Source organism: Esox lucius, chromosome 16, assembly GCF_011004845.1.
Source record: "Esox lucius isolate fEsoLuc1 chromosome 16, fEsoLuc1.pri, whole genome shotgun sequence".
Taxonomy (NCBI): Eukaryota; Metazoa; Chordata; class Actinopteri; order Esociformes; family Esocidae; genus Esox; species Esox lucius.
In genome coordinates, this window is record NC_047584.1 from 20,223,623 (window position 1) to 20,250,028 (window position 26,406).

The 26,406-nt window shown below is 41.0% G+C and overlaps 1 protein-coding gene across 2 annotated transcripts in view; it reads left to right on the forward strand.

The window, feature by feature from the left end:
• The first annotated feature begins 9,713 nt into the window (after positions 1 to 9,713).
• Positions 9,714 to 26,406, forward strand: part of mylka (myosin, light chain kinase a) — a 59,155-nt gene continuing 42,462 nt past the window's right edge. The window contains exons 1-4 of one of the 2 annotated variants that reach the window (XM_029125803.2): positions 9,714 to 9,903; positions 13,910 to 14,067; positions 18,329 to 18,485; positions 26,097 to 26,304. In XM_029125803.2, the coding sequence (XP_028981636.2) occupies positions 18,333 to 18,485; positions 26,097 to 26,304 (361 nt within the window). In that variant the 5' untranslated portion in view covers positions 9,714 to 9,903; positions 13,910 to 14,067; positions 18,329 to 18,332. The remainder of the gene's footprint in view (positions 9,904 to 13,909; positions 14,068 to 18,328; positions 18,486 to 26,096; positions 26,305 to 26,406) is intronic. The other variant, XM_020054906.3, reaches the window with a different exon arrangement.

A 26,406-nucleotide genomic window follows, 5' to 3' on the forward strand; every position in this document is an offset into this window, starting at 1 on the left:
ATTGCCTTCTAATATATTGTAAAATCTGCCAATTGTTCAGATAGCAGCAGCATCAGCAGGGTGTATTCCTAACAATAGCTCAAGACCCCACCGCACCCTCCTCCGCCCCTAAATCCACGCCCCCTAAATACAATCCTTTCCCTTTTCACTAGAATTGCTGATGAATAAAGTGTTAGCTGTAAGAGAAAATTGATACACGAAGCCATGCGATTAAATAGAAGAACATTCTCCAAACCTATGGTCAAAACATTTGTAAAAATCACCCGGCCAAATTGATCATGAGAATAAAAGTATGGAATGCATTACCGCTATAGCTGGCTAAGGAATAAAAAGACTATACTTTTTATGAGAAAAATCCTGTCCCGTTATTCAAAAACACGATTGTCCGGTTGATACCCCATGCGAAACAGGCTTAATTGGAAGACAATTAGATATGGAACACACATGGGAACTTTCCCAAATGTCACAGAATATATTGAGTAGAATTTATTTTCGGATTCTTTCAGATATTTCTATAGCTTTCCCCAATCAAAAATGAAGATGGCATATTAGGTTCGCTCAGGATATTTAATTAGCTTTATTCAAATCCCAAATGTAGTGCGTTCAGTATAGCACTATAATCGTGCTTTGATAGAAAGCTCAACATTCCCCTCTAGTGGCCAGTTTAGTGTTTTCAGTCGACCATCAATGGGAGCGCACAACTTCACGCTATGTTAGCTGCAGTTTTAACTGTTTATTTCTTAACAGAGACCAGTAATAGCGAATCTCTAATACATTGATTTTCCATCTTGGGTAAGAAATAACATGGTTCAAGGAAGTTCTACTTTTCTTGTTAAGTGTAGTTTTCTGGAATTTGTTGGAATAATGTTTACAAATCTGTGTTAGTGAGCACTTCTTCTTTGCAGAGATAATCCACCCACCTCACAGGTCTGGCATATCGAGATGCTGATTAGACAGCATGATTATTGCACAGGTGTGCCTTAGGCTAGCCAAAATAAAACCTGGAACACGCTGTCGTATACGCCGATCCAGAGCTTCCCAAACATGCTCAATGGGTGACATGTCCAGTGAGTATACTGGCCATGCAAGAACTGTGATGTTTTCAGCTTCCAGGAATTGTGTACATATCTTTGCAACATGGGACTGTGCATTATCATGCTGCAACATGAGGTGATGGTCATGGATGAATGGGACAACAATGGGCCTCAGGATCTCGTCACGGTATCTCTGTGCATTCAAAATGCCATCAATAAAATGCACCTGTGTTCGTTGTCCAAAAAACACACCTGCCCATACCATAACCCCACCGCCACCATGGGACACTCAATCCCCAACGTTGACATCCGGTAAACGCTCACCCACACAACGCCATACACGCTGTCTGCCATCTGCCCTGTACAGTGAAAACCAGGATTCATCCTTGAAGAGAACACCTCTCCAAAGTGCCAGACGCCATCGAATGTGAGCATTTGCCCACTCAAGTCAGTTACGACGATGAACTGCAGTCAGGTCGAGACCCTGATGAGGACGACAAGCATGCAGATGAGCAACAGCTCTGGTGGCTTGCAGTCAGCATGCCAATTGCACGCTCCCTCAAAACTTGCGAGATCTGTGACATTGTGCTGTGTGATGGAACTGCACATTTTAGAATGACCTTTTATTGTGGCCAACCTGTGCAATAATCATAATGTCTAATCAGCATCTTGATATGCCACACATGTGAGGTGGATGGATTATCTCGGGCAAAGGAGAAGTGCTCACTAACACAGATTTAGACAGATTTGTGAACAATGGAACACGCTGTTTATTTGAGAGAAATAGGCCTTTTGTGTACATAGAGAAAGTCTTAGATCTTTGAGTTCAGCTCATGATAAATGGGGGCAAAACAATGTGTTGTGTTTATAATTTTATTCAGTGTACTATACCTGTCTTCGCCTGGCAGAAAAGGGATTTGGATTTTTAATTGAGGAATGTAGAACAGTGGGGCTTAATTTTTCTTCATGTAAGCTTGGAAATTCCAAGACGTAACGTGTTGATTTGAAGAATAAAAAAACGCTATTTACTTGGCATTTTGACAAAAAAAAAACTGTTGGACATATAAACGCCAATTTATGTGGTTGCTAGCTAGAATGCATCCGTTGAATGGTCACATGGGGGCACCACAAATCATTTGAGGGTGCCATAATAGAAAATCAAAAACAGATCACAAAATGAAATAACACTGCAAAGAAAATATATTAAAAAGTCTGTGCATTTCCTCCTTCCTCAAAACATTGTTAGAACCCTCATGTTCCAGACAACGTCTGAATCCAATTGAAGTGGAAGTGGATGCTGTCACACAGGAATTGGTGTTCTTATTCCACAAGAGTTGCCAGGCTTTCAAGTGAATTTTAACCAAAGATACCATCAAAGCTCAGCCATAAGAATAATTCAGTATTCCACTGCATAAGTTCCTGAAACACTTGAAGCAGAAAATGCTTTTTTTGCACACAGTCTTTAATTGTATTTATACACAGTGAAGGAGATTTCAAAGCTTATTTTCTTTGTGTAAGTTACTTCACAGTTTTCGTGTAAGAACAGCCAGTGACAGTCAAACCAAATTCTGAGACCAAACGAACGGACATAGGAGGTGTCTGGAGCACTGAAATACACAAGAAAAACATAACTCTAATATAACTCTAAAATGTATATTTTTTTATTTACCTCCCAGTTATCTGAAAGGGGCACGATTAGAAAGGTGGAGATTTAGCCCTGGGAAAATAGCATAGCATACCTTAAACCACATATTTTCACTAGGATGGTTTGGTAAAGACATTAAGTGGAATACATGTTTTCCTTCAAGTTGCAGTTAGAAAGGTACATTTGAACACATTTAATAGAGTATTTTGTTGTTTCATTATAGATCATTTCTATACAAAGAATATATGACACATAACCAATAAAATGTCTCTCTTGAGAAAGTGGGCTCTGACCTGAATTCTTCACCATCTTATTCGATCTCCTGACAGGCTGTCAGAGATGCCTTGACTCATGCCTGCTAGATAATAAACTGTGATCCCGACTGTAATCCTCCAGATGTACGTGTGTCATTTCAAACCTTCAGGTTTCTCGAAACCTTCTTTGCAGCTACAAATATGAACATCTCTCAGCCTCAGATTGACAGAGGTCTTGGATATCAGCAAAAGACAGTGAATAGAAAGCATTTATGACAACATCGTTTATATTTATTCACAGCACTGCCACTACATTCCTACTTAGTGTGGGCCCTTTGATTGTATCATTTTGCATTATTTACTCCCAATTCCTGTATCATGTTTTCATTTTCACAGGAACTCCCAACAATGGTGTGCGAATGTGTCAGACTTCATCAACAGTCAAAACCTGCATCTGGATCTATCAACATGCTTTCTTATTAAATACACTGACAACAAGAATCAATTGTAGCTGCATTGTTTTTTATTTACATAGATTGATAACTAGAATATTTGATAGCAAATATCACAAAAGAAATACTGGTTACTTTCCAAAGCCTGTGATCTAACTAACAGTTTCACATGGTAAAGGGTTTCATAGTACTGATAGTGTTTGTTACGTGTGTAACATATATGTATGTGTAGCGTATTTGTTTGTCCGTGTGCGTATGTCTGTGGGTGTGAAGGGCCAATTTCTCCCCAGAGAACCAACCTCAACACTGGGAGTGTGCTGTCCCACAGATGGACCTGCTGGGCCACCAGGTGCCAGGAAGTGAAAGCCTCCTTTAACCAACCATGTCGGCCCCGCCACCAAAATACACACATCTCCCGTGCTATTTTAAGCTTGCATTCCAAATGCATGTGTTCTTTGTTAGGCAGCATCACACTGTTTTCACAACACATAAAGAATGTTTTGAATAATATGATTTGTCATAAACCATGTTTTATTTGACATTTTCTTTGCCCCATAATATGCTGGCTCATAATTAACTTGTGGCGATTGAAACTTTCCGCTGTGCATATTACCAGCAACAGAACACTACTTAGAATTCAAATCAGAAAACGGTCATTTCCGAGGTTATTTGGTGATTGTGTTTGAGACTCAAAAATGCTGTCTAGTAATCCTTGGCTCTATATTCTGGTGAGATGAGATGATATTGCAAATGGTCCTCTCAGTACTCGGATTGTTCCAGCTCCTGCCGTTTCCATGGTCACCTGAGCATGGAATGTTCTGCAGTCTAAGGGAGATGGGGGCCAGGCAGCCAGAGTCCGTCAGACCATAGCCTGTTAACAGGGCAACAAGCACTGGTCCACTGCCAGGATCCTTGTGCTTCACCCACACACAAAACCCCACAGGCAGAGACAAATGCACAGCATACGGTAAACCACCCGACAGCCATAAACAGAAGGCCCTAATAGGGACACTGTAGCATCCGATGCACATGTAATGCACAGGTACACGTCCAACCAATTGCTCATTCAGCAAAATCTCTGTCCTCTATCAATTTACAACATTCCTGTCCAGTAAAGCACATCGTACCTGGAAAATTCCCATTAAAAAAGGTGTACACTGCAGTCTGGTAGAATGTGATTGTGGACATGATGATTTCCATTGTTTGTCCAAAGGAAAAATTCACAGAGCCATGACAATCAATGCATCCATATCAATCAATCAAATGTATTTATAAAGCCCTTTTTACATCGGCAGTTGTCACAAAGTGCTTTTACAAAAACCCCAGCCTGAAACCCCAAGGACAGGCAACAACAAGGCTGAAGCACAGTGACTAGGAAAAAGCCCCCTAAGAGGGGCCAAAATGTAGGAAGATACCTAGAGAGGAACCAGGCTCGGAGGGGTGCCCAGTCCTCTTCTGGCTGTGCTGGGTGAACATTTTAAAAGTACAAGTTGTAATTATTATTAAATGCATTTGGGCTTTGTCCAGAGCCTATTAAACCTAATCCAAGCCAGATGGACATACAATACCTCACAGAAGTGAGTACACCCCTCACACTATTGTAAATATTTGATTATACCTTTTCATTTGACAACACGGAAGAAATGACACTTTGCTACAATGTAAAGTAGTGAGTGTACAGCTTGTATAACAATGTAAATTTGCTGTACCCTCAAAATAACACAACACACAGCCATTAATGTCCAAACCACTGGCAACAAAAGTGAGTACACCCCTAAGTGAAAATGTCCAAATTAGGCCCAATCAGCCATTTTCCCTCCCCGGTGTCATGTGACTTGTCAATGTTACAAGGTCTCAGGTGTGAATGGGGAGCAGGTGTGTTAAATTTGGTGTTATCCATCTCACACTCCCTCATACTGGTCACTGGAAGTTCAACATGGCACCTCATGGCAAAGAACTCTCTGAGGATCTGAAAAAAATTATTAAGAAGATTGCCAAGACCCTGAAACTGAGCTGCAGGCCGGAGAAATGAGCTTCCCTGAGACTGCAGGAAATTCCACCAGAGCATGCAGATGTGATGTTTCTGACAGTTTGTGCAGAAATTCTTTGGTTATGCAAATCGATTGTTGCAGCAGCTGTCCTGGTGGCTGGTCTCGGACGATCTTGGAGTGTGAAGATACTGGATGTGGAGGTCCTGGGCTGGTGTGGTTACACGTGGTCTGTGGTTGTGAGGCCGGTTGGATGTCCTGCCAAATTCTCTGAAATGTCTTTGGAGACGGCTTATGGTAGAGAGATGAACATCTCTCTACGACGGGCAACAGCTCTGGTAGAAATTCCTGCAGTCAGCATACCAATTACACGCTCCCTCAAAACTGGTCAAAAATAATTTGTGGCATTGTGCTGTGTGATGGAACTGCACATTTTAGAGTGGGCTTTTATTGTGGCCAATCTAAGGCACACCTGTGCTATAATCATGCTGTCTAATCAGCATCTTAATATGCCACACCTTGTGAGGTGGATGGAGAAATGCTCACTAACACAGATTTAGACAGATTTGAAAACAATATTTGAGAGAAATAGGCCTTTTGTGTACGTAGAGAAAGTCTTAGATCTTTGAGTTCAGCTCATGATAAATGGGGGCAAAAACAAAAGTGTTGCATTTATAATTGTATTCAGTGTAACAACCTTAATAGCGACCAATCACACAAAAATGTGATTTGTTGTAAAAATCGATCACAGATTATTGGACATATTCTGTTTTATTGCACATAAAAGACTTTTTGCATGTATTTTCCAGGGGTTTAAAATCTGATTTTTATTTTTGCACTTAATTTCAGTAATAGTGGAATGTTGTTTCACAGTATCACCCATCCCCCAGTATTGTGATTGGATGAGATAATTGCCTATTTATTTGCTTGTGCAAGCTGCCATTGTAGACAATCACATTACCAAGTAAAACAAACAAAAAACATTTTTTACAGCTGTTTAAAACTTTTGGATGAAAGCGAAAGTAAAAAGCATGCTGATTAAATGGGTGGAGGATGTTATATTTTAATGAACCATATTGCTCTTGTAATTCACTTCCCACAGGGACAAATTATCTGTGTAGCAGCTTCATTCCACTGCAGTGGTCTACATATATTACATAACTGTCACTGAAAAAAATACAATTTCCAAAAAATAAATTAAACATGTTTCTAGCTCAAACTCACCCTCAGAAAACCACACATCACCAGTTAAGATTGTCATCGGCCTCTTTCTCCTCTGTCCAGCTGTCAGCAGGCCATACATCCACATCTGTAAATTAATCAGCAAGGGGATGCCTGGGCCTTGATATGGATTGTCTATGGATACAGATTGGTAAAAGATACCTGATGACATTTTGGGCACATGTTTACAAGATACTAGGAATTCTCTGGAGGGGAATATTTGGCATTTATGACTAGTAACGTAAGGGTTCAGCTCAAACAACTAACAAGGCATTCTGTTATATTCCTGTTTTCTAAAATGCATTTAAATGTAATGCTGGGATTTGAACGTAAACTTGAATACATGTCATTGTAATATCTGACACGATACTGGTATATTTTAGTTTTAAGCTAATTTAACTAATTCATTGTGTGAGATGTGTACTTTTGCATCAAATTTGATTTATTTAGCACTAATTAAAAAAAAATCTGTTTTACTCTGATTTAGCCCAGCGCGGAAGGGATAACCCAAGCTGGGTATAACATTTTATATGAAAGTTTTTACTTCCGTCAGTAGATGGCGCTAGAGGCATCAAAACGCCTTAATATATTGTAAAACTACACCAATTTTGTAACAAATGGGAGTATTGCTCACCGTCCACAATGTTACACACATGGAGCCACTGCAATATCTAACAGAGAAATCCAAACACAGAAATATGTTTCAATGCCATGTACATTTCAGTTTACAAACAAAAACTTTACTTCAAAGGATAAGTTGAACATGAATGTCTTGCCACATGGGCAGTCTTATTTTCAAATTGGTAAAGTAAATTGCCAAAACCAGGCTGTAAAATATTCTTAGAAACCACACAGCGGGTGGGGCTGACTGCTTTAATCAGTGGAGTGGGTTGGTCCATTACAGAGATACAGCCACAAACTGACAGGAAGAAAATAATTATGCCATCAACTACAAGAGATAAGCAGATCAACGGCGCCTGAGGTCAGCTTGCTCCCAAATGGACTCCTCTTAAGGTCAAGGTCATACAATAGCTTGCACTGGTCCAGCAGCGTAGGCCAGGGTGTAGACTAATGCAGCTCCAATTAGCATCAGTATGTACTCATGCCCTGGACCAGAGCAGAGTTACTGTACCCAGTCGCCAACATTATAGTAAGGTCAGGAGCTTTCTGTAAAATGAACTTCTGAAGTATTCTCTTATACATTTCCAGCTTTGTACAATTGTTATGGTCATTTTTTTAATACACCTTTGCAAAAGGGGAGAAGTGGGGAGTGTGGGAAGCACTTGAATATTCCAGTACACTCTACCTAGGGAGCCCAACAGCTTGTTCTGTAAGACCATATTATATTAAACATGCTTTATAGTTTATGAGCTTGATTACTTTCTGTCAATGTTACCTCCAGGGCTCCATACATACCGACGTCTTGCCTTGCCTTGCGTGATTTGATTTGAAATAGCTACACATCTATGGGAAGAAGATTCTGCCAAAGCTCAGTGGTTTTCCTAGGGCAAGGGTGACGCTGCATGTGGCAGGACACACAGAGGGGGACGTCTCTATACCTCTGTGTTTCAGACAGCTTAGGATTGTTTTGTCTGGAGAGTCGTTCGAGGCAGCACTCCCTGAGAATGTTTACTTATACCTTTCCGGTGAGCAAGCTCCTCTTGATCTGATTTCCATGCTGAAATATCCTGCCTCTTTCTGGAATGTGTGGGGAACTTGGGGTGGGGGGGGGTTCAACCCAATCACAGATAAAATGAGGTAACCTTATAAAAGCTGGACGTCTTTAATATAACTTTTAATTGTCTCATGAAGTGTGTTGTATTATACATTCATTATTTTTTATTGCTCAAATACTCTCAACAGTATAAATCCTATAGCTCCTTTGCTTGACAGCAGAAGATATTAAGCCTGTGGGGTAATGCACTGATAAACTAAAGTGTGACACGGTACTATCCACCAGAGAGCACTACTGTATCACTGATGCGTTTAGATCTCAATTCACACATCCAAAATCAATCATGGTCTGTGAGAAAGTTACATGAGATTATGTATGCAAATTACATGAGATTATGGACTAAGAGTTCTTCCTGTACAGGGGCAGACTGAATATCTGGCATTTCTGGTAAATGCCATATTGGCTGGTTCACTCTTCTCCTTGTGTGCCGGGTGGGTGGTGATGTGTTATGAATGACTGAACAGATTGTTGGTCCCTGGCTGCTATTCTTGTGTGTGTTTGATCAAATAGGTGACAGAATACTACACTAATATAGTCACATTTTCCTTTGCAATAAACTTAGAAACATAGTCAAACATATTATCACGCATTCCATTCACACTTTCTCTAGAGTTTTGGTCAGTTTGTGATATATGGATTACTTCTTTTTCCAACATTCAGTTTTCTGGCCTCTTTCTGCTTTTTGTGTTTCCTACATAGCACTGCCATTGCTGAGTGTTGACAGGCTGTGAAATCAGCTGCAAGTCAAGAAGAAACGCCTGCTGTAACAGCCAGGAGACATTGCAGGTGTTTTCACCATTCAGCCTCTAACTGGAATCCCATACACAAAATTACCATTCCATATGTTACAACTGTCTGCCTCAACTAGATTATTGCCAATGCACAGCTCCAAGAACATTTATTTGTCACAGTAATATTTAATCGATGCAAAATTACTTCATATGGGGCTTCCAGAAATGGTGTGCGACTATGGTGTCTGATTTTGTGGTAATAACGAGAAGAAAAATTATTGATGGCTGAAAAAGAGGTAAGATTTGAGCAACTCTGATGTCTGATGTCACCAGGTAATGATGCTCAAACTTATTCGGTTTTGACAACTGACAATGAATATAACATTTCATAAAGACCTATTTATAAATTTTTGAACGTTTTTGTTATTGGACGTTTTTGTTCAATAAATTCAGTATAAACAAAGCACCTAAAAAACGCCCTAGACCATGGTGTTCATACATAATTTATAATACAAATGTTGTGACCCAGACAGTACATTTGGGGAGAGATTTTCACATTTTTAGACCTCCCCTTTCCCCTCTCGCACGACCAATGAAAGGTCTCACAGAATATGTTGTTAGGACGGACGCCAAAAAGTTTGATACTGTCAACGAAATATCCTAAGTAGACGCAGACAAGTACGACGGGTGACCTACCTGTCTCTGAGATCGCGATTAATTTGTCTCGCTGAGTTAGAGACGAATTCTCTCTCTTAACCATAGAAACTTTGAACACATGATAAGCGCTTCATATTGAGGAGACAATACAGTGCTTTGGAGCATTCTTGGCAACGTGCTGTTTTGGTAAGTGCAACTGAAATATTGAACATTTTTGTGAAACAGCGAGCCTTCTTGTAATTCTGGGACATCACTGCACCTACGGAAGGTTGCACTATTCATGGTGACTTTTCCTTACAACTTCGGTTTAGAGGAACTCCTATCACATTAGACTTTTGGTCATAGCCTACTCGTTTATTCCTTGAGATTACTCTGTTGTTTTTTATTGTAACCGCTGTTTGCATTCATTTTCAAAAAAAAAATCTTCATTTTGACTTTTATCTAAAAAAAGATTACACGGCTATGGATAGTATTCTAATGAATTACTTCAACTAGTCTAACATGTATCCCAATATTTACATTATTTTACTTCTTTTGACTTCCAAGTTGTACGTTTGTAGCCTACTAGTAATTCAAAGAAATGAGCAGAAAATCATATTTTGCTTAACTTTGCCTTTAAGTGAGAATTTCTCATGGTCACATTTGAAGTGCCTGTGCAGGTAATGCTTACAGAGTAATACTTTGTTTTAGCAACAAAACCAATTCAAACCATTCAAAATCTGATGGATGCTTGGTTCATAAATCAGTTTAACATTTTTAGTGCATTGGTAAATAATCAAAAGCGAGTGACAGAGCTGGAAGTCCAGATATTAACACAGTTTAAGTCATCCTCTCCGGCAGTCGGCTATTTTGGCACCTAGAACCAAAAGCCAGCCTTGAAGAGTCTTAAGCAGGCTATTTTCCCTGTACAGACACTGACTACAAGGGGAAACAATAAAGATAATGTAAGAAAGTAGCTAGAGAAGACAATTTTGATTAGCCTCAAGTGTTGCATTGATGTTGCCAAAATTCCCTGTTTTTCCCATTAAGTCCCTGAAATCAGCAGGGAATAAGCAGGGAATCCGGAATTCTCCAACCAGGATTTCTGGAAAACCTTAGGATTTATTTTAATTAACTGGAATTCTGCAAACCACTCTACATATACAGAAATGGACCTGCTATGGCATATTGGTTGTAGCAATAATACTGGCCAGAACATAATTTTGTTGTTAAGCAACAAACTGTCTTTGGTCCCAATTGGCAAATTATTTCTTATGTAGTGCACTATATTTAACCAGAAGCTTGATCAAAAATAGTGTACTACATAGAGAATAGGCTGTTATTTGTGATCGTGGTCAAAAGTAGTGTACTACATAGAGAATAGGCTATTTGTGATCGTGGTCAAAAGTAGTGTACTTCATAGAGAATAGGTTGTTATTTGGGACATGCATTGCAGTGAGAAGAGCTGGTTATTGGCCTTGGAAAGTAGCCTTATCACAGTTCGGTCAGTCCTCTGAGCATCCTGCTGCTATTGGCAAACAGTAGCATTGTCCATGTACACCCCAGACTGGCTATCTTTCACTCATGTTTTCCCAGCTGTCAGTCAAAAGTGTCACATTTACTGTAAGCCCAAACAAGCTAGATTCCACTGTGGATAAGATTAGACATTGTGTTCACACGCGTCATCCAGTTTGGTACCACCATTTTCTTTTCATTGTGTTGTTCTTATTGACTTGCAGTCCATTGTCTAAACACCTGTTTATGTCATCATGGAGGTTCAGGAACTCCCAAAAACCTATTATGTCCACTACATTTACCCAGTGCCTGGTTTTATTTCCCAACGAAGTGCACTACCTTTGGCCTGAGTAGTGCAACTAAATACAGAACGCGTTTACCTTTGGGACGCAGATGTGGTCGATCTGAAGTGTCTGTCCCCAGGCCACTGTGCTTTGCCTTTCGGTGGAAGTGTCTGGTAACAAGATTACACCTGAGGTAAATGCAGAGTACAGTATTTGTCCTCATGTTTTGTAGGCCTGCTGTACTACGGACTTATGTCAAAATCTGTCCTGTTCTCTTAGCCTGATCTCTGGCCTGTCGGTAAGGTATTATTTGTAGATCATCTACCTGTGAGTGGTGCTCGTAATGCTAATGTACCAGGCTTTGCTGTAATTCTGTGTAGGTTCTTTCATCCTGATGGCCTCCAGTGAAGGTGAATGACCTCATGGCCATATACGTTTAGGAGGTGTTTGTTAATGCTTACCCCAGGGCAAGAGACTTCCCCCAAACTGTCAGAGAAAGAGCACATCTTTCCCAAGAGCTCTGAATATGACCTTATAAACTTAGCCCTTACATGTTAGGATTATTAGTTCAGTGCTGTAGATACGAATATCTCTGTGTGCTGCTTAGGCCTATGGTGTATGAGTCTTACAGTTCGGCCATGGTTATGTCGGTTAGAGCGAAATGCTTTTAAACTTAAGGGGATGAGTAATCTGGTATATTTGCTAATATAAATTGGTTACCCATGTCCATTTGTCATACCAGTGGTATCTCAGCATCCAGCCAAACAGCATCCATCCATTTGTAAGAATCAATACACTATTTATTAGTGGTTTGTCTGCATTTTTATTTGCCTTAATAAACTCTGTTTTGTTTAGTTTTTTTCCTTTGTAAAAATATTGGTTTTATAAGGGTATGAACCTTAAATTGACCATGTTCAATGTGTGGTTTGAAACACGTCCACCTCGGGGTCCTGCAAAACAACACTGATCAAATAAACCATAGGCCTCAGAATATACTCTGCAATGTGTCAACTGATAAAACCACAGCTATCTTGGTCTTCCAGAATAGGACAAATGGAACACGGGCCTTTCTTTTTTGATAGTCGCTTGTGGGTATAATTTTATTTACATCCTGTAGAATGGATTATACAGGGTACATTCCAAATGGTACCCTATTCTTTCTCTGTTCTTTAGTGTACTAGATTGTTGGAAGTAGTGCACCATGTAGGGAATAGGGTGCACTTCAGGACTCCAGTGGAATTAGAATGCATTCAGACAAACATCAGTTCTGTAATTAATGGCACCGTTTTGATGTTCTGGTGGGTGGCGGAACATGTCTGTAGAACATGTTTAGAATAACAACTAGCTTAATACCGCAATGTTGGCTTTCACACTTGCGGTTATAGGCTTTGCACATCCTGTCAATTAAGTGTTTTCTCAGACGGGAACCATTTATATTAATTCCTGTGGATAATGGGAAGGCAATACAATTCCATATCCTCGCCGAACATGAACTCACAAACATGAATTTACACTACTTTTTTTCGAGGTCTCTTTTTTTTTTTACTTTGGAACAGAATCAAGGCTAATTAATTAACACATCATTTAACAGTACTTCAAGGGGCCTTTTTTTTAATTGTATATTTTTACTGTACTACAACCATAAATACAAGCAAAAGACATCTGACTACATCAGTAGACATCTGCACTTAATGTTTTAAATTCAAATATAAAATATTATTTTCTAGGAAATGTGCCTGAGATATTCCTCATTTAAACCTTGCCTCGGGTCCGTTTGTTTGCATTGATGTGTAGTCTCCTAATACTTGCTTAGACACTCGCAGTACTACCCCCCACCCTAAACCAGGAGACAAGTCATGCTATTGTTTAAATTCAGATTCTACAAAGTGCCCCTTTTACTTTGAATCTTAACCATGTGTTCTTCCTTGAAATATTTGTTTAACATGATTTTGAACAAAGTTTCTGGAAGTAAGCCATCATGAGACAGGCTAAAGACAGCACCACAGTATGGACCCTAGAAATGTAATGCATAACTAGTGGATTACAATCGAAATACCCCACCTTTAGGCTGTTTTATAAGAAAATCCCTTCTAGAGCAACTTTATACATTCTACAAACAAATGAACCAATCAATCAGATTGGCTGACAGAGGACAATGCAAATTGGCTCAGCCTGAATCGTATTTATCAGCCAGAGAATGCACCCTCCTCGAAGCGCATGTTTCCAAATACTTTCAGGTGTGATGAGAAGCAGAACAGCTTGGCAAGACGTGCCTGTATGGACATGTGCCTCAATCTTTGACTTTCTTGAAGCTGCTGTGGAGTTCCTACAATGAGGCAAAGGCCATAATTGCGAGAGGAGAAAAATTAACTGTACCATAATCTCTTCTTAAGCAATACTTTTTATTTGTGCAGACTGGATAAAGGTAAGGAAGAGGAACGTCCACAGACCCCACCTCGGGGCAGCCAGTGGCGGAACCACCAACTATCAGGCTTCCTGAACACTAAACAGAAGCAGGCATCGGACCTCCACAGCCCTTCTGACTGCGAAGGCAGACCAACTGGGGAATACAGTGAGTCTGCTTGTCTCTGATTTATGTTGAGTCACTCTTTTTTTCTTTTCTTTTTCTGTTGCACATGCTTTCTTAATCACGGCCCCCACTTTGTCCCCCCCACATACCTGTGTTAAAGTATTCAAATGAAAGGGAGAATACAACAGGGTATTTGGATAAGCAAACAGAAATTTGAACCAAACATGTGCTTGATGCGCCTTTTGTTTAGTTCACGTATGTAGAAAATGCCCCCTCGCTCCACCCTTCGCCACCCCGACCTCCTCCAAGCACTGGTTCAGCACACCGGTCAGATCTCCTCCAAGCACTGGTTCAGCACACCGGTCAGATCTCCTCCAAGCACTGGTTCAGCACACAGCTCAGATCTCCTCCAAGCACTGGTTCAGCACACAGCTCAGATCTCCTCCAAGCACTGGTTCAGCACACAGCTCAGATCTCCTCCAAGCACTGGTTCAGCACACCGGTCAGATCTCCTCCAAGCACTGGTTCAGCACACCGGTCAGATCTCCTCCAAGCACTGGTTCGGCATGCCGGTCAGATCTCCTCCAAGCACTGGTTCGGCACACAGCTCAGATCTCCTCCAAGCACTGGTTCGGCACACCGGTCAGATCTCCTCCAAGCACTGGTTCGGCACACCGGTCAGATCTCCTCCAAGCACTGGTTCGGCACACAGCTCAGATCTCCTCCAAGCACTGGTTCGGCACACAGCTCAGATCTCCTCCAAGCACTGGTTCGGCACACAGCTCAGATCTCCTCCAAGCACTGGTTCGGCACACAGCTCAGATCTCCTCCAAGCACTGGTTCGGCACACAGCTCAGATCTCCTCCAAGCACTGGTTCGGCACACAGCTCAGATCTCCTCCAAGCACTGGTTCGGCACACCGGTCAGATCTCCTCCAAGCACTGGTCCGGCTCACAGCTCAGAACTCCTCCAAGCACTGGTTCGACACACAGCTCAGATCTCCTCCAAGCACTGGTTCGGCACACAGCTCAGATCTCCTCCAAGCACTGGTTCGGCACACAGCTCAGATCTCCTCCAAGCACTGGTTCGGCACACAGCTCAGATCTCCTCCAAGCACTGGTTCGGCACACAGCTCAGATCTCCTCCAAGCACTGGTTCGGCACACAGCTCAGATCTCCTCCAAGCACTGGTTCGGCACACAGCTCAGATCTCCTCCAAGCACTGGTTCGGCCCACAGCTCAGATCTCCTCCAAGCACTGGTTCGGCACAGAGCTCAGATCTCCTCCAAGCACTGGTTCGGCACACAGCTCAGAACTCCTCCAAGCACTGGTTCGGCACACAGCTCAGATCTCCTCCAAGCACTGGTTCGGCACACAGCTCAGATCTCCTCCAAGCACTGGTTCTGCACACAGCTCAAAGATATCAGGATGAAAACAATCTCTTCTGTTAGGTTGGATAGGTTCATCCCTATTGGCAACAGTCGTTTTGTGCTGGTAGTTAAGCCTATCGAAGTTTGTGATTATTCCTTGTATAGTAGAGCTCCGTGAACAGTCCTTCTGTGTGAGCATAGTTCTCCATCACCTCTTGTAGGTTCCCCTTCCTTTTTACAAAAGTGTAAGTATGTTGTTGAAGCAGCTTTAATTAGTTTTGAAATCAAATATAGCTTTTAGAAAATCACAATACATTATATTGATTCACTCTGTGAGAAATTATAGGGATTTATTTCCTATTCCTCCTATTGATACAACACGTGTGGTGCCTCAGTCACTGAGCTTTTTTAAAAAGGGAGTTATTGGTAGATGGGTAACAATAAGTTAGTGTCTATTTACTCTGGATCAAGTTAATAATAATGTTGTGGATTATGTATTAAACTGAACTGAGCTGCAGGACCGGAGGGAAAATCTGTTGTCATTTGCATCTGTTGCTACACTGGCTGACTGGTTCTGTTTTCTTTTTGCTGTTGTTTAAATTCAGTCTTGTAAATGCTAGAGTGCCCTTTTTACTTTCAATCTTAACCATGTGTTCTTCCTTGAAATATTTGTTTAACATGATTTTGAACAAAGTTTCTGGAATTAAGCCATCATGAGACAGGCTAAAAACAGCACCACAGTATGTACCCTAGAAATGTAATGCATAACTAGTGGTTTACAGTCGAAATACCACACCTTTAGGCTGTTTTATAAGAAAATCCCTTCTAGAGCAACTTTTTACTTTCTGCAAACAAATGAACCAATCAATCAGATTGGCTGACAGAGGACAGTGCAAATTGGCTCAGCCTCAATCGTGTTTGTCAGCCAGATACACTGGCTGATTGGTTCTGTTTTCTTAGAATAGTTTGCTTAGGACTAGTACAGTATAAAATAGAACCAAGCAACCAACATAGCAATGAACACAATATTCTGGTCAAAATTTGTTAAGTGCTAACCAAGGCCCTAACAACGGTTGCTAGAACTATGTAATAATTTGTCATTGACACTGTTTTTTTTCTCATAAGGGCATGGTTTGGCACGTCACTTTCACCAAACCTTTTCGTTTACAGTCATGCAATATGACCAACAGGTTTTCTCTAAGATTAAGCTATATCTCCTTACTTAATTGTGTCATTCTTTTGTTTGATGGCACCTCATGTTACTGGTCATCACAGTACCGGGTATGAATTTGTGATGCTATCACCGTTCTCATGCGACGCCTGTGAGATAATGACCCAGAGCCGAAGGTTAGATCCTAAATGACACTATTATCTTAAACACCCTCATTGACCTTTAACCGATTCCTCTCTTATAGAACAGTAAGAGCAACAGAGATTGACGGCATGCCACATCAAATACACAGCTGTATTGACACTGTTAATCCCATGTGATGATATGCAGCATTGTGTGAGAGTTGGGATGTGAATTGCATTAAATTCAAATAAAGGCTCACATTATTTTACTTAGCTTGAAAGCCACTACTATTGAACTGTGTTATACAATGGTCTTGTGCTCCATTTTTTTTAAGCTGTTCTACGAAACAGAATGTAGTGTGGAGCTTTTATCCTGCGCTCAAAGGTGTAACTGCCTTTTCATTTCGCCCAGTAGAACAGGTGGTTCTGAATTCTTATAGCTTAACACTAACACCCCAGTACACCGGTTATTGAATGCGAGAGTAGTCCTAAAGGCTCTTCTGGCATCTCTGGGAGGAAGCGTGCGTGTTTTCCTATGTCGTGCCTCTCTAGCGTTCATTCCTCAGGGGGATCCAGCTGCAGCCTGCAGACTGAGGGTCCAGTGTTTATACCAGCGTCAGACATCTGAAGTCTCAAAAGTGACTTTTACTTGTCCTTCCTTGGTGGTCCCAACTTCACCCATTGAGACAGGGATGATTATAACACATTCCACAGATGGTAAACAAAATCTGCCTGGCTAGCTAAACTCATTGCTCTGGCCAAACGCCACGACCGTGAACATATGTTCTCAGTAATAAGTCTAAATCTGAGTCACCCGTCGACGATTTCTAGAACTTGAACACATTCTAAATGCTCTGAAGTGGAACCAGAAACCGAGGAGTTGTAGCCAAAGCCAGGGATCACATGGTTAAACTGGGGTTTTTCAAATTATACCTTGATTGGTTAGAGGCCATTGAGTCACTGAGAACTTTTGTGCAGTGCCCCTCGTTTTCACGTCACCACAAATGACTTGAACGATAGTTTCAAGCTGCATTTTGGGTAGTGAAGCAAATGCATGTTGATCATGATAGCAATGAAATCTGTGACTTTCTGTATGTTTAAATGTACCTAATGTGGGTGTTACGCTTACTTTGCTATTCACATGTATTAGATAAATATTAGATTTAGCTGGCATTAAAAATATTGGCCAGATATAGCTAGATACAGTATTTTTTTCCTGGTTTTGTTTTTGTTAATAATTTGATTCTGAAAAAGTGTCTGATAATGCAATTCTTGTGCTACAAAATAAAGATGGGGCCTTTTGTCCCAAACTGTCTTGAAATGGAACGTCAGTTCTTTTTCTAATATTTCCTTAACTACTTCTAGCTTGTCAAATCCGGAAATTAGGCATATACAGTAAAATTAGCAGACTCAAAACTGCAAAAGTAATGATTGGATTTATTTATTAGTTATTTTTTACCAATAGTTTCCCTATAAGTTGATTTGGAAAGAGACCAGATATAATTTATCACTTCAGTTAGAATGTATATATGTCAAATAATATCCAACAATAGTAGGTCCAACAAATCGTAAGTACATAGAGAATTTGGGAATTGCATTATCTAAAAAGTTGACCAAAAACATGTATTCAATCCTATACAGAAATATGGGCGATGTCCAGCTTGTGACAGCGACAAGGCTCTCCAAGACCAGCCTAACATTAGGACAAGGCTCCCGAAGTCAGGAGCCTCCAGCGTTCACGCTGCCACCCCGCAATGCCCGGGTCAATCTGGGAGGGACTGCGCGTCTGGATGGGAAGGTTTGAATCTCTCTCGCTGTGTCTAACTCTCTCTTAAAATCCCATTCTTTTCTTCAAACCAGTACTTTTCTTCAAACCAGTTTCTTTCAACCCAATTCTGTATGCATAACGTTTCACTGTTTTGGAGTAAAGATGCTGAAGTGATCTCTGTGGTGCTTTAGTCAATACTTGGTGTTTGCCAAGACATATTACTGTGCTTTCTTTTTTATATTTTTTTACTAATCTCTACTTGAAATCCCTATCTGGAGATCATTGTCTTTTTTTACTCAGACTCTGTACAAAATCGACCCTAAGCTGTTTGCGTGTGTGGAGATTGGAGGTTTTTATTCACCATGCTGCATATAAGCAGTATGGTGAATCTTTGGCCTTGACTATCCAAGAGCAAAGTGGAGCTATTGTCCCTCTGAATTACTGATAAATCCTTTCATATATTTACCTGCAGTTCATTTCGGGATTGGGTGTCAGTTTTGTTTGTCAGCTGACTCAATAGGGTCCTGAATGAACAAGCAGGCATTGTATATTGAAGTGTCTGAGAATATTCTTCCCCCAAAATCTACCTGACGCTTAGAGACTAGTCTAGTCTTCATTTATCCCAATGGTCCTTTTGGCAAAAAGAGACTGAATTTCCATTTTCAACATGATTAATGGATGATGACTTGTTATCCTAACAAAGGAAGAAAACTCTTCCAAAAATGTTTTAAAGTTGTCCAAACAGATATGTCTCCAAACAGATATGCAAAGGCTAAACGAAATTTTTTGTTGGAGAAGCTCTGAGAGTAAAGTCACAGAGACACTGCGTTGTGGGTGAAATGTAAATCAGGAAGTGTAGAACAGTATATGAGTTTTAGCAGACCTTCAATCCAGAGTGACGTTGTCAATCTGACCTTCAATCCAAAAAGGTCGGATTGACAACGTCCACTGCACATGTCGACATACCAGTGGAGCAGTTTCTCCGGTGGCCTTGTTCCGTGTTTGGAGGAGTTTTATGTCTACATGTCATGTTTTGACACCCACTGAGGGGCGGCTCTGCATCTTAGAAGCCCTGGTCTCAGTCCCCTTCAAGTCCCGCACCGTTTTCCATGTTAAAGGGATAGTACACAATATGTCCATGCTCTTTTGCTTCCTTTTACTCAGAAAGCAATCTATGGATTGCAAATTCAGGCATGATAGGGATTCTGATTTTCTATCGTGCACATATAAACCACAAATCAGACATCCAGCCCAAAATGGGTTTAAAAACAATATTTTGTTAATCAGAAGTTCCGGGCTGCATCTTTAAGAGGCTGTGGTGTTACAGAAAGCAGGCTCCGTCACTGAATTTACCTCCACTCTGGTTTTCATTTAGTTTCTCAACCTTTGCTGGTACAAAGTTTTGGAGTAGTTTTTGTTAAATATCTGTATTGTTTCTCCCTGAGGACATTACAGTAAAGTCTTGACGAAGGACAGATGTGATCATTCATATTGAACTGTTAACTGTCATTTGCCCTAGATTATCATCTATAACTAGTGCCCGTCTACCAATCATATTCAACAGACTGGCTTTGTGTCCAGCCACTGCAGCTCAGACACTCCATCAGAGCCTGTGGAGCTGTGGTCACTAAGGCTTTGTGCCGCTGATCACCATAGGTTTACTGTTGCCAAAAAAAGTCTGTCTGCTACCCTTACAATAGCCAGGCCAGACTGATGACCATAACAGTGATGTCATGGTTTAAGCATTTGATGGGGGGAGAAAAGAAAACTGTTTAACAAACCATTATTGTCAGATAAATAAACATGCTTCCTTATTTAGCATCTATTTGCAGAACTGTTAGATGCTGTAGTTGCTAACGTGTGCACCACCAATCATAAGGATTCAAGTTAGGGTTTCTAAAATGCTGGTAACTTTCCCAAAACTCCCAGATTTTCAGGAAATCCTGGTTAGAGTATTCCAGATTTGCTGCAAATTCCTTTTGGAGTTCTGGAACCTTTCCCCTGGTAGTTCTGGAAAAACTGAGAATATTTCTGAAGTTACCCTAGATCCAAGTCGCACCCTTATAAATCCCATTTTTAAGAATACTCAGTTCTGGCTGCCATCATGACACACCACTGACATAATCCAAGGAAGCACATAATTGAATTCCCCTCAAAGTATTGAAATGGCATGAAAATAGCTGCCTCGACCAATTCTGGTCATTGACAGCAATGCCTTTGGCAACCGAGTTGGGAGCTGTTTCCTGTGAGGATAGAGCCAATGGCTGAAGTTCAAGTGGGTCCAGTTTGAGGAAACTGCATGTAGAAACCCATTTTAGCACTCTAATGCTATGTCGATTCATCGGCACAGATCCAAATATATAGTGTTACTGTTTAGTTATTTTGAATCTTCAGGCACTGTAGTATTACAATTATTTAAATTAACTACAGCTTAACTTTGATATATTTAATAAAATGGTACTTGGACAATGGAAATACTTTCCACAGACAGAATGCTCATCTGGGTCACTCCTGTTCTGGCACATTAACAGTATGGATGAAGGACTATTATTTACAGTTCCTAAACATAGACATCTGTGTCTTGCATTCCTTTGCTCCTCATTGGACTAACAATAACAGTACCTTGAGCTCTTTCTTTAACGTTCACAATTTTATTTTTCCATTATTACCAAAGGTTAGACATCACCATTGATTTTAAACCAACTATATATTCAGCAACTTAATGAATGTACGGTGAATTATGTGCACCTTTTGTTTTGAAAGGTGCACATAGGCTTCATAGGCTTCACTTTGTAATACTTTGTGATTGGTTGGTTATGAAGGTGAGATGGTTGTTAGCAAAGGAAGAGAGCTCGAAGTCTACTCTGATTTAATGCATCCTGACTATCCAGTGCTCAGCATACATGGGTTCAAATACTATTTGAATTAATTTGAAGTTATTTATCTGTGCTTGATTGAGCTGGCCTGGCTTAGTGGACCAATAGAATTGAAACCAATAGAACAGAAACATTAAACCTGGCTTGCTGCAGCAAACAGTCAAAGTATCTGTAATAATTAAAACATTTTTGAAACCAGGTCCGGTGTTGTGGAATGCTTCTTGATAGGGATTAAAATATTTTAGTCTTGTGACTTTCCGCTTCCTGAGGTATTGATTTTTTTTTCTCCAGGGTTGCTGGAGCAGAACCTGGTCAGCTCCAGTTCTGCTTGGATGATCAGCAACAACAGGGTTTCTTCTTTAACTATTACATTTGGATGGCCTGTATCACCTAAAACTGAGTGAGCTAAAATGTGTTTGTGTGCATCAAGAGAATTTTTTTTTTTTGTGTGGGGTATAGATGTTTATAACCCTAAGTATCTTAGTATCGATGGGATTGAGCACATGACCTCAGGTGACATCCATCTGACAGCTAAATGCTAAACACACACACACACAGCCTCCTACCACCTATGATTTACAGACCACCTCTGACCTTCAAACAAGAGTACCAAGAACACAGGTTTGCTTCCCCCAGACGGGGGTTGTGTCAGGGTATTGTTACTCCGTCCGTCTGCATCAATCACTTCTATAGGAAATATCCCTGTTGGTGTAGCAAAGTTCTGTAGTTGTAACACCTTGCGTTCGACCGTAGAGTGCAGATGGCCACCCGTTTTCCCCGTTTGACGTCAGCTGGTCCCGCTGGCTGACATTGACAGTACGTGGCCTCCGCCTTCCTTGCAGCCACTGTTTTCGTCATGCTTCAGAGACATGTTCTCAACGAGTGGGGACGCCTCTGCAAAGACAAGGAATGTCCACCACCATGGAGGCAGGCCTCTGACATGGGTCCACATGACCTCCCCTATCTCAGCCTCCCTGCAGGCTCTCTCCCTCCAGCTTCCAATGTCCTTTAATGGCTTGCCAAGGGAAGAACTAATTCTCCCGAAGAATGCTATATTGCATAATTAAGAGCCTCTAGGAAAACACAGAGGGAACAGAGTGCAAGGGCGGCTCAACTTGAGCACTGTGAGGTATATGCCGGCGGTGGGTCTGCCTTTTTAAAGCAGATGTGGACCACTGCTCTATTGGGGTGCTTCTTCCCAGGTGCACCCTCACTCACTGCCTGGTTCACTTTCCTGACCAGGGTTGGAGAAGTGGCCACCTGCCTTCTTCAGAAACCATCATCTCTGAAGGCCCTTTTAATCAACATGCGGTGTCAACCATCAGCTGCTCCGTAATGCTAATACTTGGTTTTGTGTTACAACTATTGTCGTTTGTAAACATTTTATCTCTTTGAATTATTAAAAATCGGAACATTTGTAATTTTGTTTCTTGGGTTGGCGAGAAGGAATCTGTTGTTGAGAAATTAGTTTGGTTTGTTCGCCTTGTGTATCCTGCGCGTACGACTATTATAAAATAACGTGAGCTTGTTAAATACCTGCGATTATCGTCTTTTGCATGTGTAATTCATAGCAGCTATTTGGCTATGTAGCTTGACAGTTTCAGCAAAGCCAGGAAAAAGAGAAGATTGATGAGATGAAGACATCAGGTTGTTTGAATGTTGAAACAGCAGTCAAATACTTCTTTATTTCCATTCCTGTGGAATGTTAGTTCAGGATTAAACTTTAACTTCATGTCTCTAAGTGATGTGGGATTCTCACCATCACAAGTACAGTGTGGCCATTCACAGCCATGAAAAATGTGAAAAATACTCAGTGACTATGTGAATCAACTGTATTGATCACACTATGTGAATCAACTTTATTGATCACTCAATCTTGAAATCAACAGACAATGCCCCTGTGTAGCTCAGATGTTAGCATGATGCGTACAACACCAGGGTTGTGGGTTAAATTTCCACAGGGAGCCTGTAGAGAATAGAAAAGATAGGAAAATGTGTGCTTTCACTGCCGTAAGTCACCCTGGATAATTTATGTTACAGTAAATACTCTGACAAAGTCATTGCCGTGGAAAGTAGGAGTGCTGGAGGAGCTGCAGCCCCCCTGACGAGATCCCAGTACTCTATAATAATTCCGGACCGACGGGCATGCATGTTCAATTCCACAGCACACACTGATAAAAACATTTTCCCGCGGCCATGAACAAAGTTGTCCTTTTTTTTTTTTTTTTTTGTCTAACTCCCCATATAATGCACTGTTTTAAATCTCAGTCCAAAAGTAAGTAAAAAGGAGTGCACTATTAACGGAATAGGGCGCCATTGTGGACACAGACATACTATGACCTCCATTCAGTGGGAGAGATCCCTACTTTATATGATGTATGCTACAACACAGGTGGGAATACATTAATGGCTTTTTATGTATGTTCATTGAGTGATAGCCAACAGGCAATTTTTCTCCTAGTCAGGGGCCAGCTTCTGAGGTAACCCACTACAGGTGTCTCCCGAATACAGAGTTGAAAAGTCGTCCTCAGTACCAGACCTTTAGAGAATTACCGGGACAAATGTAATGGTATCATTCCATATGCTATCCTATTGGCTATAAAGACTTTGGTCCAAAGTAGTTAATTAAGAATAGGGACCTACTGGGACGCGCGTACCCAAAGTGCAGATTATGTTATTGATGTGGAACTTGTCTGAAGACACGAGGGATCCAATTATCCGTTCTAGTTATTTCACATGGAAACAGTGGCAGTGGAAATGACTTACATGATTAAAAGGCCCGAAATGTTTGTTGCTTCCCTTTGATCCGTTAATTTTTTTTAAATGCGAGGGGAATTGCATTGTAATGGCTGCTTTTATCCCAACGTAATTGGACTTAAGACAAACAGTACCCTTAATGTGGTGATTCATTGGGTTCCAGTAGCAAAACTCAAAATGAACTAGAGTGAATATATCCAGCTTTGTTCCTCACATGCCTCTCCCAATTTCCTTGTCTTTTTGCATTCTTGGGGATTTTTTTTGATGTTTTTTAAAAGCTAGGTTCATATGTCCAGGGTGGATCAACAGCAAGCACCATCCTCTGCTCTCAGTGAATTGGACGATGGCCCTGTCACTAAATTTGTTTTGAAGTTGTTTTTCCCTTGACAAGCCAATATGGTGCTTGTGTCTGTTTTTTTTGGTTTGTAGGAACTCCACAATGTTTTTTTTTCTTCTGAACTCAGCATGTGAACTTGGTCATTCAGGATGCTTGAGGCCCAGCGCTTGACCACAAGAGGCTTTGGAAAGGAGAAATCTGAAGTCTGCATGAAATCTCTGTGGCACTGAGCGTCAAGCAGCTTTTTCAGGGAAATGCCAGTGTCTGTTTGATTTAATAACGACTTTAAACCTAATGCTTCCATTTTTGGGCAAACCTGGAAAGGACCAAGTACAGCAGAGGTAATATTTGATTGAAAATCAGAGAGGCCAGTTTGACAGTCTGGAATGTGAGTGGTGCGTTTACAGAGCGAGGCTGGACTTTCGTGCTTTACTTATTTATTTTTTCACCTCGCCTTAGATTTTTAGGTTCCATATGGAATCAATCTGTTGGTTTCTAGCGGTTAAGACATATTAGTTTTGTATGTTCTATCTGAAATGTGTAGCAGCTGCCGTGGTTAACAGTTTCCCTTTCTCTTTTAGTTTTACTGCTAATTCAAAAGCAGTTGCCTTTGCTAGGGTCTTGTTTGCAAAAATGACCCTTAATATTTCTGCTCATTTGGGTTTACCATGATCTCCGAAATACAAAGTCCCAGGAGTTCAAGAGGAGGATTGTTGGCATGCCACCAGTGGAAACAAAGTGGGAGAGAAAGAGATCGCCCATCCGCTGTCCTTATTAGCTGTGGCCTCTGCCTGCAGATTTGAGATGCTTCAAAGACTTCAGAGAAAGCAAGCTGTGGTAAGATTAGAGAAGTCAATTTGACTGAGATGAATTGGAGGAAAGTGGGAATCCCTTCCAGACAGGGAACATGAGACATGTTTCACAGAGCTCCTGTGCCCGTTCTTGTCTGCTGGTTAACGTCATGTGCCATTTTAGCAACGGTGCCGTACTCCGCTCTTGACAGTTGGTATGATGAGTAGGGCCAGGTGTTTTTGTAAAAAAAATTATATGTATTTTTATAAAATGCTGATGAGTGATGGCTCTACTTTACCTGTTACTACATGTAGTAAAAATGAGTTCTGAGAGAGTTGCCATGTCAGGAAGGACTATGAACTTGAGGAAGGATATTGGGGAAACAAGTTTTTGTTGAAAGACAATACAGGCAAAGTTTAGCATACTAGTGGTGGAAATTAAGCATGTGTATCTTGGGAAGTTAGCTTCGCAAGTAATTATGTTTTCAAAAAGTTTTAATTAGGCCATGGGTCACAGATTAAGTCATTTTTATACCCCCAGAGAATTCCTGTGCTTTGACTTAAATTGTGTTTACAAGAATAATGAAAAGATAGAAAGTGGGCATGTTCCGGTCTGTCTGTTGCCTACTTCATTTGTGTACATTGTTCCTACTTCAGGTTGTGGTTCAACATTCTGGGTACTGCACTGCTAGCTTCTTGTCTGCTTCCTCCCCCAAAACTCCTGCATGAAGAGTGCCACTTCGCAGAAATATCGACTTAGCCATATCAACTATTTTGTTTCATTTCTCAGTTTTAACCATGTTAAATAAATATTGAAACCATGATACTCCGGTATATTTTGTTTAGGTACGATCCACTGAAATTCTTCTATCATCCCCAGGTGAGAGGGCACCCTGAGCCCCAGGTCACATGGTCCAGGAATGGGAAAACTGTTATAGCCGGGGAGCGTATTGTCATGGAACAGAGTAGCCGTGGGACCTTCAGCCTGGTGGTACATGGTGTCCAAGACAGTGATGCTGGGCTCTACACATGTGATGCGGTGAACGATGCCGGGAGTCGCCAGGTCACCGTGGAGATCACTGTAGAAGGTACCCCACAGCAGCCTTTGGTGCTGTTCACTAACACTGAACCTCAAATGGCACCCTATTCCCTATTTAGTGTGCTACTTTTGAATAGGCCCCATGGAATAG